This window comes from Opisthocomus hoazin, chromosome 6, assembly GCF_030867145.1.
Source record: "Opisthocomus hoazin isolate bOpiHoa1 chromosome 6, bOpiHoa1.hap1, whole genome shotgun sequence".
Taxonomy (NCBI): domain Eukaryota; kingdom Metazoa; phylum Chordata; class Aves; order Opisthocomiformes; family Opisthocomidae; genus Opisthocomus; species Opisthocomus hoazin.
This window is the reverse complement of record NC_134419.1, coordinates 26,255,577-26,269,916: the sequence shown is the minus strand read 5'-3', so window position 1 is coordinate 26,269,916 and position 14,340 is coordinate 26,255,577. Positions and strand designations below refer to the sequence as shown.

The window sequence follows — 14,340 nt, the reverse complement described above, 5'->3', positions numbered from 1 at the left end:
GAGCTCTAACTGACATGATTTCTGGCAACTAAGGTACCATTTAGCATAACTGGTGTAGAGTTTGAGCCCACGGATTCCTGTGCTTTTGGTGTAACTCTATAGATAATGATGGATGTGCTAGTCTGCACCTTGAAACAGAGCAATTTTGTAAATAATGATTACTCCGGTTCTCATTTTTCAGACTTATCAGTTATATAGAGCTTGTGGTGTAGTTAAACAACAGGACAATACTTTGAGTATGGCTTTTGAACATAATACTGTTCAGCTATATTTTGCTTTAAATTAGCATACAAAAATGGAAAATGTTTTGACCTGTATTTTTTGACCAAAAGCTACAGAATTCCTCTGTGTTCCATGACCTGACCACTCCACATGTCACAAAGAAAGCTGAAATTCTTTAAGTGTTTGTGATATTCTATTTCACGTGATTTGAAGTACGATAAAGATTGGGATAAACAGGCTTGATGTAACACCACATCCTAGTACAGAATATTTTCTAAGAGAAAAGGAATAAAGACTCCCACTGAAAAGCTGCTGCTGTCAAATAATCATTTATTCTGCTGTTGTTGACTTGCCCCCATCTCAATGACAAGGGCTTAGCTACCAACAGGAAACAATGTTCCAACAAATGCTTGTGACACCCTGTGTAATTCTTGTCACAACGAAAGCCCATGTGGAACTGTGTGCTTTTGGCTTTAGCGTTCTCATTTTTCTCACGCATGCAGAAGCAATAAAAGAGGAAATATTTATGCTTATCAAGAAAGAAGGCTACTTTTTACAAACATCCTTCCCCAGCACTTCAGTGAATCTTAAACTGCATTTCTGAAGTTTGGGTGAACTTCAGGGTTGATGTCGCATATTGTACTCAAAATATTTTTCATCATGCTCTCCATGTTCTTGTGGTAGCTGCTAGTGATGTTTCGGATGGTTTCTGTTGTTTGCTCTTCTATTTTAGCAGAGAGGTTACCGTGGGAGCCCATTACCTGAAAAGCAGAAATCCTCTGAGCAAAATAAAGGGTTAAATATGACTGTTTATTGTACTTTTCTTCATCATCTTGCATAAACATAACACAAACACGTGGCAGTGCTTCCTAACAGTAAGGGTATGGTCTAGGTTGAACTGTACGGATAAAAACAGGATTAAAGGGAACTCTTTCATATGCTCATTAACAATAGGAATCTCCCCACATAATGAAAGTTTCCCAGCTCACTGTTGGAACAACTTTATATATGTTTGGTCTTTTATATCGCTCATTTTAATTTGTTTTCTATTTTAATGACTAGTCAACTAAGTTCTATCACCAGTGTGCTTCATTTGGCCTTGCGGAGAATGAATATGAGTGCAGCTAAGGAGCAAAACATGGGGGAGCCTTCCTGACAAGGCACAATTACAGTTTCAGAGTACTTGAAATGTCTTCAGCAGTTAGTGATATATAACCCTCAACAGGCCTCAGACAAGGTCTTTTAATGTTACATTTTCTTATCTGGCGAAATACCAGACAGCTTCTGGCACAGTTAATATCAGGACATTCGCTTAGAATTTAATTGACTCTAGACTCGCTGAACATTTTAGCAAGGTTATGTTATAAACAGATGCATGCGTTCCAAATATGTGACTTTGTTCCCTCCTCCCCCACTGCCCCAACATCCCTTAAATTCTTCCCTTATGGAAAAGTCCTTCAGATACTGGAAGTTGGTTTCCAGCTAAACAGCTCCACAGGGGAGAGCAGAAGACATTTCTGCACGCTGACAGAGTAAGAAAGGAACAAGTAACATATTCATCTCGTTCCTGCCATGGTTTGTCTGGAGCAGACTAGCAGCTGAAGCTAACCTGTGGTGTTAGTGGGATGCCCAGAGGATGACCACAAACAAGGGAGGAGTCATTAGATTTATTTTCCATGTGATTTTAGCCCAGCTTAGTCCTTAAAAGAAGGAAAAGCAGCGGAGTTAAGGTCCTTTGCACAGATCACCTTTGCCATTCTACTTATCAGTACCTGGCAACATAGTAACAAGTTTGTCTGTAGTCCAGATGTAAAACACTTTCTGATTTGGATGAAATACAGCACGTAGACATAACTGTAAATATCAGGAAAAGATTATAGTTTTCTATAGTAACTATTTTTGGCTGGCATTTAATTTTAGCGTTTAGACAAGTTGTAAGGGTCATATGGGAAAGATCGTACAGCTTAGACCAGATTTATGAAGTGGATTTTTTCCACTGGGGAAAATAACTTTCTAGAGATCCCAGATGGTTGTATGTTATCCAGCTACTATATGGTTTTGAAAAACCTCAAGAAAAGTATTATAATTTTAAGAAGAGCCTCTGTAGACCGGGAACCTGCTTTCTCAGTTCATGCTAATACTGTAACTTGAGATAGTTGATTCTCACTCTCCTACATTTTGTTTTTCCTGCTTCTGAACTTGAAGACCTTTTTCTTGTCAGAATTGCAGACAATGCTTAGCTTAGTCTATGATTTCTGCTGACCTTGAAAGTCTGTCCCTTATTTTGCCTATACTGGTTTTATGCTAGTGTCATTCTAAAGTCACTAAACCATTGCATCAACTTGGAAGCCACAAAATTCAGAACTAGGCTTCAGATCTCCAGAGTCTGGTGATCTCAGACCCTGAGTGCAAACACCAGGAGCACTAGTAGAATTGGTTTGAGATCCAAGCTTTTTTTTTTTTTGTGTTTTGAAGAAAGTACCTTGCATATTGTCACTCTAACCTCAAATGAATCATTGTTTTGCATTGCTGCTGTTGTTCGTTCTGGACTGATGTGGAACATCTCATAGTAAGAGAAAATTTACCCCACTTTGGATACAGCAGCACAAAGTAAGAGGAGGAATAGCGTTACATGAGATTGTGACAAAGAATTAAAAATACTTGGGTCCAAATACCATGAGCCAGTGAACTGAACTGGGCATCAGACCTCGCTCTGCACTGCCTTAGCTGGATCTCCTGACTGCCTTCCAGGCACAGGTTAACAATGGTGACGTTTGTCTGGGTAGATAAATGTTCGACATAATGGGGTCAGGGAATGTGAATGAGGACTGCAATGATCTTGTACAACATGCTGTCATTTGAGAGGCAATATGTGCTCTGTCCTGCTTGTGTGAAACTTTCAGTTGACAAACAGCAGCCTTTCCCTGCAGCTTTAATTTTGTTTGTGATGAAGAAATCGAGTTCACATGAAAGCCACATCTTTTCTCTACTGCTATTTTCGACCTAAAACAAGAAGTCTGGCTTGACTGAAAAGATGAACAAATTTTAGAGGTGTTTTTATTTTATTATAGTGTCAGTAAATATTTGAAATTGTACATACGAGACAATTCCACCTGGCCTGGCTGTGTGACAGTGTGTCTGGGGACTGGCGGTGTATGTTAGAGACTTTGTGTGTATATCTGTTCCTAAGGCTTGTGATCTCTGCTGGAAAATGTTTTATGTGAAGTGTGACTGAAATTACAGGTTTGTAAAGCAGTTTTTATTTGACTTCTTTGGCTAGTTTTGTGGCTGCTTTTGTGGCACATGTAGTTTCCCTGCCTTTGCACAAAACAAGCTGGGGAAAAAACAAGAACAAAAACGATAAGAGGAAGGTCACCAAGTAAAGAGAGAATGGTTTGCGAACCTTCATGAAAGTGCTAGAGAAAGCTGGAAGATGGCATAAATTTGTAATATGTACTATAATTCAAATATGAAAATATCAGCCAGACCACTCTACTATGAAAATGTAGTGAAAAACTCCAAAGTTTTGGTGATTTCAGTTCATCAAAGATGTGGTCTTGTATGCAGTCAAAGAAGTCAGCTAATGTGGAACAGGAATAGAAAGAAAGATTCAAAAATCTTTGGTTTTACTGGAACATCCACCTTACTGAAACCTTCAGCTTCAAGACAGGAATAAGATCTGTCTGGAGTTAAACAAAGAGGACCCAAAAGTATTTTTCCTTAAGGGAGGTAAGTCTTCAAAGGACAAGCATGAACCAAATGCAGAATCTGGACAATTTTAGAGGTGAAAGTCCACAATACCTTCTAGAAATGCATTCAAAGCCTGTGAAGAAGTCAAAATGCAGCATGTACCCATCATAGGTGATATCTCTTTGTTTAGTCAGGATGATCATGTTGATTTGCAGAAGTCTCCATATAACACTGTTTGAAGCAATTTGTTTTACCATTGAGGACATTGACACTACAAAGGAACATGTGCAGGTTTCTTACTCACGTTTGTTTGCTTGTTCCTGAATTCCTTCTCCCTCTGTAACCGGTAGTGGTCTATCTCAGCTATGGCTTCTTCCTTGGCCTGCCTCAGCCTCTTTCCCTTTCCTAATGGGGGAAGAAACAGGGATTTACTTCACCCTTCCCACTGTATCCCAAAAGATGAATCTCTGTGAATCGGAGGTATTTTGCGTAGCATAGTAAAACAGACAAAGCTTCGAGCAAAGTTAACAGCAGCTTTATTTGCATAAGAATGGTCAGAAGAGCCAAAGTGAGCTAGGTATGGTACTTTTTGATTGAAAGCCAGTCACACAAGTACCCATACTCTGAGATCAACTCACTGTGTGGAGCACACATCAAATGAAAAGCTTGTTGGTTTGCTAACTACTTTTTCTTTTTAGTCACAGCTTGGTGTTTAAATAAATATCTGTCTTTCCTTCATCAGCAATAGTAGCAGCCAGATAACAGATTTTAGCTGTCATTGATGGGAAAAGACGTTATTCTGTAAGGTTTGCTGTATTGACTGGTTGCCAGCATCCCTTCGGCCCACACCAACTGGATTCTGCTTAGAGATGGCAGATTTCCAAAGCACTGCAAGATACATCTTAACCACTTACCAAACTGGGTTGCAACCTTCAGGCTTTGTCCTCTTCTCCTCCACCCTTTTCCCCTAGCATTTGTTAGATGCAGAGGTGAGTGATTAAAAGGAGGTCAATATTATTCTCTACCCATGCATTGAAAATATGAAAGTTGATTAAAAGGCTTTTTTTTCCCTCTTCTTTTTCAACAGGAAGATGATCTGTAGGGTAGCATTTTAGGGTGTACTGTAAACACTCCTGAACCGACTTGTTTACATACTTAATTTTGTTCATTTTGAATAGTTACTTTGTCTTAGGTAAAATCCTACAGGTTTGTCAAATCAAGGCCACGTAAGTCATTGCAGGATCGGGCATAAACTGGTTCCTGGGTCTAGCAGGGATGTTGTGTAAAGGATAGGAATAGAAGGTGGGATGGGAACGTAATGCATAAGTTTTCACATGAAGCAAGTGTTGAACATGTCATAACCACCCCATGGTGATGCATCTCTGTCTGCTGGTTTTGTGTAAAGTTGCAGGGATCTCTAGAGGACTCTGCTACACTACTTTGTAAGGAAAAAGTCTCTGTCTATAACTGATAGGGCTGTAAACCACTTTGTGAGGAAAAAGTCCCTTTCTATAACTGATGGGGCTGTAAACCTCTTGTAATGAAAGTTTATATGTTACATCTGAGACATGGGGGCTGATGCTGATTTCTGGGGTCTCTTTCTGCTGTACAGCTAGAATTTTAGGAGTTGGAAAGGACAAGTGTTCTCCCTTTTCTTAATGGCAGAAATGTCTTCGGTGGCTGAAAAAGCTATTGCTTGGTTGCTTAAATTAGGGTATCACAAGAATGAGAGGGTAGAGGCTAGGCAGCTGAAAAGGCATCTTCAGCTGATCTTTTTATCTTTTTTCTTTTTTTTTAAATCTTTCAGTTCAAGTACAAAAGTTGAAAAGAGTACCTTTTCCAGAATCCTAAGGAACATTCTCCAACTGGGCCAGAAAGACGAGCATTAGTATTTCTTATTTATTTTCTCCATGATGCTGCACTGGATTGGCTACACTTGTGCTGGGCTGCGGAAGCCTTATCAGGTGTGGCACATAACAATGTGCCTCCACTGAGCATGGTACAGTGAGGAAGCTGAATCTCGGGAGGAAGACTGTTGCTTTTGATACATCTGAGATTCAACAAAAGCCTGGGTAAAATGCTTGATCCAGCGGTAAATTGTTTGCCCACTTGATGGCTCCTTCTGAAGTAATTATCTGCAAATTAGTAAGTAGAAGCAGAGAGATGCCTGAAATATGAATTTCTGTTTAAAGAGTTGAGTCCTGGACTGTTTGATTCTGTGGGTGTGCTTATTGTGGGACCTGGGGTGCATGATTGTATACAGGCTTTTTACAGGAAGGAGCAACCTGGTGAGGAACTAGCTGACTTTACTGACTCTCAGTTCATCAGCATAGTGCTCTCTTGTGTAATTAATTATATTTCTCAGAGTCCTTCTGCCACTGTAGCACTGTGCTCATGTATAAAGGGGCAGGAAGGCAGTTTGAAACCTAGCGTTTACTTTCCCAGAGTTTGTGTTTGTTTGATAAGGGCTCATTCCCTCAGCTTCTGCCACTTGCTATATGAAGTTTTGGGACCAGTATGTGTGAAGTGACAGATTTGCATAAGGCCTGACATCAGTCTGGACAACAAAATTTGGAACCAGATTTAGGTCTGTATTTTGAAGTTTCCCTTATTCTTTTCTCCAAATTTGGAGCTGAGCAGCTTTTTAGAGAGTTTTTCTCTAGGAGCAGAGCTTGTGGGGTGATTCTCTGGAGCTGCAAGTTGAGGGGAGTGACTATGATGAAGCTCTGCCAATTTCACCAGCTGAGGAACAGGGTCTCTATAGCAAATTAAATGATTTCAAAATCAGTGGGATTTTAATTTCAAATTCCATCTGGGGGGCCATCTGTAGTAAATATGTTGCATATTTAGCCACCAGATAGATAAACAGATCCATTTAATATGCACAAAATGGAAAGAGATTAACTGTAAAACAACAGTTCATTTGCCTTTGATGATATAGCTAGTGAACCAAAAAGTATATCTATACATACATGTCACCTCTTGACAGTGCACTGGAGTAAGCACAATACATACGGTGTCACTGTAGGGTGGCAACCATTTCATTTTTCCATGATGCCTTTAGGATTGGCACAGCAGGAACCTGCTGCTTCCTATTTAATTAAGTGGAAAAGCTGTGAGTAAATTACTGCTAGTTCAACAACGCTGTGGACAGAATCAGCAACTGCCAACATATGCGATAGTGCATATGCTGCACCTGATTAATTTAAGCAGAAACTAGAGCTTAACCTGCTGTTTCACTAGAGACAAACCAAAATTAATTAATCAGTCTGTTATTAACCACTTGTCTGCTACCTTAGTTGTGCAATATGGGATTGCCTTTTTAAAGTCTTACTGGATGGGTTTCTCTGCAGAGCACAGCCGAGCTGAAATCAAACCTTACACAGTGAAGGGCATCAGAGCATTGAAATTCAGCCAAGATCATGCCAAAAGATGGCAAGAGATACAGGAGGACTGGCAAACCAACCTGCCCCTACGACATTTCCTCTAGGATCATAAAGGTGAGGTACAGAAATCTCTAAGTTTGAAGAGACTTCTGCCCCAAAGGGCGTGCTGTGGGGACCAGGTTTGCTGCTACCCCTTTGTCCCTCCTTCCCGTCCTTAAAGACAGGGAGCGGCAAAGTAGCTGTGCTGTGCCTGGTTTCCTTGTCCACTGTTGTCCATGACCACAGTAGCTGACAGCCTATCAATTTCTAGGCATCGTGTTAAATTGGACAAATCTTAACCAACTTTCTGTGACAAGTCAGCCTTGTATTAGATTTTCTTACCTAACCTGGGACTGCATTTTTAGCATGGAGAAAGGCTTTATTCTTCTTTCTAGGTATTTCTATGGTGTTAATGAAATACCTAGCTCTGGATACATCCAAAAGAACCGGTGAGGATTTATAGGTTGTTCGAGTTTTTTAGATCTTGTAAGAAACGGATAGTAGAAAGCAAAAATGTTGCATTCTAATTTGCTCAAACACTAAGTTATCTTATTTTCCAAAAACCACCATGCTAAAATTGGCTTTCTGTTTTCAAACACATCATCTAGGCTTCTAGCTGAATTTCTGCATAGAAATCATGTCATACAAAGAACTTGCCAAAAATTAATCATGTTTTCTTTAAATAGGACCATTTCGATTGTCTTGAAGAGTGTTAAATTGTCTGTAAAATGGGATTTAGGATGCTTATTTTGAGAAGACTGTTTTGCACTTTTAATAAAATACAATAGAAGCAGCTGATCAGTATGCATAGCTTTTTCAGTAGATAAAATATGTCCTGGATATTATCCAAGAAAGCACAATGGATAGAATTCAGTTTACAATATCTTATTTTGATTAACATTTGTTTTTAATCTGATTTCCTGAAATTTTTCATCTGAGTTTTCATTTTGTTAGGCACTAGAAATGCAAGCCAAGATATAATAACCTATAGGAAAACAAGTATTGCTAAACCCAGTGTTCATGACACATTTGTTTCCCTTGTTTTACCCAAAAAGATTCAGGATTTGATGTCTTGGCTCTGACAATGGTCAGTTATTTCTGGGATCCAAATTATGCTTAAAGCAAAAATGATACATAAAGCAGTGCTGTGTATAAAAGGCCAAAGGATTGCAGGCTCATTTGGTTTGTGTTTAATCAATTTAATAGTTTCAGTGTTGTTTGTGTGCATTTACGACAAACTGTTAATAATTTGTCAGGTATAAATGACATCAGCTAATGATACAGTAAGGATATTGTAAGCCCGGATAAAGGGTATTGACCAAGAAGTATGAAAAAGCATGTGCAGAGGAGCTTTAGCACTATATTTTTGCGTTGCTTCATGCCTATAAATATAGGTTTATTTAATTGCTGATTTTTCAGTTATCTGAAGTGGATTTTGCATTGCAAACAGCTGCACATATGCCAGCAAAAGCTAGGCCCATTATCTGTTTATATACAATATTATGTGTGTTCACATTACATTTTGATCTGGTTATGCGAGTATCACTGTAAACACTCAAGGGTTTGCACAGGGGTAGTTTCGCTAATCACATTTCCTTGAAAATGGCTATTCCTGGTTGTGTCCCATGAAGGAGGTCTGCCTTTCGTTCTGCTCAGGTTACAGTGTAAATAGAGTAGTCGGACACATTTGTATAGTGGTGCTGCGTGGTGGCTGTCTGTGGCGATGGAGGAGGTCATAGGTACAGTTTAGCAGGGAAGGGACTGCATTAGCACTCGCTGGACGGGTTCTTTGCTTTCACTTGCAGCCGCGATCCGCAGAGTGCCAGGCCCCGAGCAGATGCTGCTGATCTGAACTGGTACCAGGTGGATCTGGGCTGGTGTTTCCTGGGGTGAAGTAGAATGTCCTTGCCTTGTTTCTCCACACTGTGTGTGCACAGGTTCACTGATTACACTGGATATATTGGTTGCGTGTTGTGTAGTTCCTTTTACCTTTGTTTTTATGCTCAGAGATAAACTATGTAGTCCTTTATGCTGCTCTAACTGCAGAGTCACTCGGGAAGGGACTGTTTGAGACGTTCTGACTTGGAATAAATGGATTTGGCACAAAAAGAATCCCTTTTGTCCTTGTCCCACAGTGTTAAAGTTATGCTGGTATAGTTGGGTATCTAAGGTGGTGTAGTGGCATTGCTGTGAAAAATACTGAAATTAAGGCCAACATGGAAACTTTTAAATTTTTGTTTTGTACCTTCACTGCAAATGTAATATTGAATATAATAATGACTTTCTAGGTATAATTATTCTGTTAGATTAGCTGTAATGCTTGGTTTAGCACAAAATCAAGGGTGGAGTAGTCCTTACAAAAACCTGAATCAGAAACATTAAGGCCTGACCTTGCTCATGTGATCCATGAGATTTAAAATTCACAAGCGCTTTGCAGTTCGCACCCTAGTACAATCTGTTGGCAGTATTTAACATGAACAAAAAGATCCGCCAAAGTCTGTAGGCTATGGATGAATATGCCATGTAAGCAGTTATTTGATCTTTCCCTTGATCGGCTATACCTAGGAATAAAATCTCTTGGAAATGCCCGAAGTTTTTCACGAGATTGCATAGAGCTGCTGACGCTGGAAGGGGCCACCGGGGTCTTCTCCAACCCCCTGCTCAGAGCAGTCTTGGCAAGGGCAGCTTGATCGGGGCCAGATCCAGTGGGTTTTGAATGTCTCAGCAGAGACTCCAAGGCCTCTCTGGGCAGCCTGTTCCTGGGTTTGACCTCCCTCGCAGCCGTGGAGTTATTTTGTTACGTTTAAATGTATGCTATTGTCTCCTGCCCTTTCAGTGGATACCCCTGGAAAGAGTTTGGCTCTGTCTTCTTTAGCCCCCTCCAACCTTCTACTGTATGAGCTTCAACAAGGCCAAGTGCCAGGTCCTGCACTTGGGTCACAAGAACCCCATGCAGGCTTGCGGAGGTGTGGCTGGAAAGCTGCCTGATGGAAAAGGACCTGCGGGGTGTGGTCGATATCCAGCTGAACATGAGCCATCAGTGTGCCCAGGTGGCCAAGAAGGCCAGCAGCATCCTGGCTTTTATCAGGAATAGTGTGGCCATCAGGAGTAGGGAGGGCATCGTCCCCCTGTACTTGGCACTGGTGAGGCTGCACCTCGAATACTGTGTTCAGTTCTGGGCCCCTCACTACAAGAAGGACATTGAGGGGCTGAAGTGTGTCCAGAGAAGGGCAACGAGGCTGGTGAGGGGTCTGGAGAACAAGTCTGATGAGGAGCAGCTGAGGGAGCTTGGACTGTTCAGTCTGGAGAAGAGGAGGCTGAGGGGGGACCTTATCACTCTCTACAACTACCTGAAAGGAGGTTGTAGTGAGGCAGGTGTTGGTCTCTTCTCCCAGGTGGCTAGCAATAGGATGAGAAGCAATGGCCTGAAGTTGCATCAGGGGAGGTTTAGATTGGATATTACGAAAAATTTCTTTACTGAAGGAGTGGACAGGCATTAGAACAGGCTGCCCAGGGAGGTGGTTGAATCACCACCCCTGGAGGTGTTTAAAAAACTTGTAGATGTGGCACTTCGGGATGTGGTTTAACAGGCATGGTGGTGTTGGGTTGATGGTTGGACTTGATGATCTTAGAGGTCTTCTCCAACCTATGATTCTATGATTCATTTTTTTCTTTCTTTTATTTTTATATATGAGAGAGTTTAATTTTCCTTCATAATTTTTATAGAGGCAAAAAAATGTTTGGCTTTAAAAGTAGTATAGAAGAAAGTCTGATTAAATATTTTTACTCTAAATATTTTTACTGATAGCGGAATTCTTAACAGCTGTTTTTCTGTAGCTGCTGAATAACTCCTACCTGAACACGACTACACTAGTAGGTGTAGACAGTGGTTTAAGTCAAGTTTCTGACTCAGAGGTGTCTGGAAGATACTTTATCTGTAAGAAGCCCTGTACTTACTACAAGCACTCTGTGTGGGGCTGAGGTAATGACAGGGGAGTGTGGTTTTTGCAGCGTAGAGTAAAAGCACCTGTAACCATGTCTGGATTTTGCAAGACACTCGTCTTCAGTTTTTACTTTTATATTATAATGATACTTTTCATTTTTTGAGTTTCTTAATTTATGAAACATCTTTTTAACTGGCTGTTTAGAAAAAAAACCCCTCACTATTCTGTTTTTTAAAACTAAAGCAAACCAAACAAAAACACAAAATCAAAACCAAAAGTAAAGGCTAATCAACATCAAGCTATCATAGCTGGAGGCCCGATTCTGCAGCTTGTGTTCAGACCAAACCCTGACTCCCTCCACTGTGGGCTGTGCCTTTCCAGGTTATACGCTTTCTTGCGCTGGGGAACAGAGCATTTCCTCTGCCCTATGTGAGGAGGGAAGAACCATATCCGTGAGAGCACCTCCTTTGGCTATGTAAGGTCAAATCACTTCATTATTCCTTGCTTTCAGGCTGGGAGCTGCAACCACAAACAACTTTTATGAAGATGGGAGATTCCCGCTCCCCCTCCATTGCTTTTGCAAGGCACAGGCAGTGGCTGGGTGCTCAGGGAAGGGGTATTGCCTTCCTACTTGCTTTCTGTGTGCTGTTTTACAAATTAACATATCGCACGGACAATTAATGAACACACAGCGATGCTGATTTCTGTGTAGAAGGAATATAGGAACTACACCAATTATTTTTGTTTAGCTTCTATTTTTCCATGGAAAACAAAATATATTCCTTCATCACACTCTTGCAGCACATGACATCATCTTCATGCATTGTAGTTGAGTCCTGCAGGACAATTTCCTGCTGCTGGTTTCTAAATCAAGATAACTCCGTGAAACAGTATCAATGTTTCACTGCTAATGAAGGTCAGTGACTCATGTGTTGGTACCAATGTTCAGGAGAATAAGGTCATCCTATTTTGCATTAAATCACTAGGAGATGAATGCAGAAGATGAAGGAAATGGATAATGGAAAGACTGCCAGGAGAATTATTTCTTTGATTGAAATAATTCTATCAGATACCTTCATTTTTATATTTGTTGTTCTTACTTTTTTGCTTATATTTGACTAGAATCAAAATATATGAATTTATTATTATTGGCTATCTACACATGACTTCCCCTGGGCATTTTGACATTTAGCAAACAAGAGGTTGATTTTAAATTGAACGTTTAATCACTTGCTGATTGCTTTTACCACGTAGTAAGACTTACAGGAATGATCTGTCACAGTACTGACAGTTCTTTGGGTTGTACCATGACTGCCATTGCAATCCTTGTGCTGGTCTCCCTTTTTTTTTCATATAATTTTTTTTAAGCCTTGCTGAGATTAGAAGGCAAGGTCCTAGATTTCATAAGTAAAGAGGAACACTGAAAAATTTATGCAAGCCCTATAAAGAGAAGTAGAGCTGGTAGCCAGAGGTGTGTAGGCTTCTAGTCTGAATACCTAAGGAAGGCTGTAATGACTTTATTGGCATTGAGATAAAGCAAGAATAAATCTAGCTGACAGGTTGACTATAACAAAGAAAACCTTGTTTGATCTAATAAGTCATGTGCATGTGTGCACACAGGTGTACACAGAATTTTAAGCAAACTCTGAAAGTTCAGGTTTGGTAAAATGCCTGGCTGCAGTCAAGGCACAGCGCTAATGCAAGTGTGAAGAAAGAATAGGAGCAGCACAGCTGTGATGTATACAGATGAGAAAGCATTGTTCTTCTGTGAGCCACTGTAATTCTGAAGAGCTTACAGTAGAAAACTACAGTAAAACCAGGCCAGCTACTCACTTTTTTTGGCTTCCTCCAGTTTGTCCTTGGCACGTTTTTCTGCCTGCAGAAGCTGCTGGATTCCTTGAGACTGGCTGGTCATGCTGATTGCTGAGGCCGGTGTACTTCTGCAGGGACCAGAGCTCGGAGGGAGTTTTTAAACAGCTGCCAGGCTCTTCCTTGTGCTTTTTGTTCTGTCTGTTATTGCAACAGCCTTCCAGATTGTGCCAAACCAGCTGGCTCTGCCTGGATTGCTGCTGGGCAAAAAGGTCTGCTCGTGTAATCAGAAAAACACAGCAGTGAGTTTGAAAGGAATGTTCTTCCTTCTTCAGGGCCACTGAAAATCTGGTGTCTGATTGACACACTGGGAAGAGAAGAGAGGAGTACTCCAAGTGGTGTGTAGCTTAATGGGTTATGGTTTTTTTTTTAATATTTCATTACAGAGGCAGAATGTAGTTAATTTTGTCAGAGGAACTGTGGAAATTTTTTTTTTTGCTTGAAATTTCCTTTCAATAAAACTTCCTGTGAATGCGAAGAATTGGACTCAGTCAACAAGTAGTTGTGATTGAATACAGTGAACTGGTTGTAGGCTTCTGTTTGGAGTCACTTCTTAACGTTATTCATTAGAGTTTTTTCACTTAAAAAAAAAATCTTCACTGGAAATGAATTCATTGAGGACTGAAGTTTAAAAAAAGCATGTGGTGGTTGAGGTGTGCTCTGTATTTTAATCTGCCATGAGAGTGATGAGTGCTGTGGTGGGAAGCTGAGGAATTAGCTCTAAGATACAGATTCTGGGAAGGTATGACTGGTGATCTGGGTCTTGATTTCAAGTCCTACTAACACACACGACAGTCAAATGAACGTGTGAGCATGGCTGCAGATGCACATCTTGTTCCCTATGATAGGAAAGTGTCTTGTGAGCTGCAGCACACTCATATTTTGGATCCTTACAAAAAACAAATCCTACTGTCAAAGGTACGTCAGCCATTACACAGGAGGGGGGACATATTGAGATGCATAATTAAAATAGATTTTTCTTTTTTTAAATACTTCATACCATGAGTAAAGTGTATTTATTGTAAGTTTTTCTGATACAGTTGTGTCAGGACCAGAGACCAGTTTCTGATGTAAAGGACTTTTTCTAGCTACAGTTATATATATGTAAATAAATTTCTATGTAAAAGTGTGTATATATATTATTTCTGCATGTATATTATAAAATACGTATATATAAAAACTATTTGGTG

At 40.3% G+C, this 14,340-nt stretch overlaps 1 protein-coding gene across 1 annotated transcript; it reads right to left on the bottom strand.

Moving 5' to 3' along the window:
• Positions 1-720: 720 nt before the first annotated feature.
• ATP6V1G3 (ATPase H+ transporting V1 subunit G3) lies at positions 721-13,196 on the bottom strand. The gene is made up of 3 exons (XM_075424081.1): positions 13,115-13,196; positions 4,217-4,317; positions 721-983 (listed from the first exon to the last, which is right to left on the bottom strand). Exons 1-3 carry the CDS (start codon positions 13,194-13,196, stop codon positions 810-812), a joined length of 357 nt encoding a protein of 118 aa, XP_075280196.1. The 3' UTR covers positions 721-809.
• Positions 13,197-14,340: the final 1,144 nt, after the last annotated feature.

What these genes read in the sequence shown, in the direction of transcription:
- ATP6V1G3 (XM_075424081.1), bottom strand. Translation starts at nt 13,196, where the DNA reads ATGACCAGCCAGTCTCAAGGAATCCAGCAGCTTCTGCAGGCAGAAAAA. An exon ending in ACTGGAGGAAGCCAAAAAAA is followed by an intron (nt 4,318 to 13,114) that starts GTGAGTAGCTGG and finishes TTCCCCCATTAG; the next exon opens with GAAAGGGAAAGAGGCTGAGG. An exon ending in TCAGGAACAAGCAAACAAAC is followed by an intron (nt 984 to 4,216) that starts GTGAGTAAGAAA and finishes TCTGCTTTTCAG; the next exon opens with GTAATGGGCTCCCACGGTAA.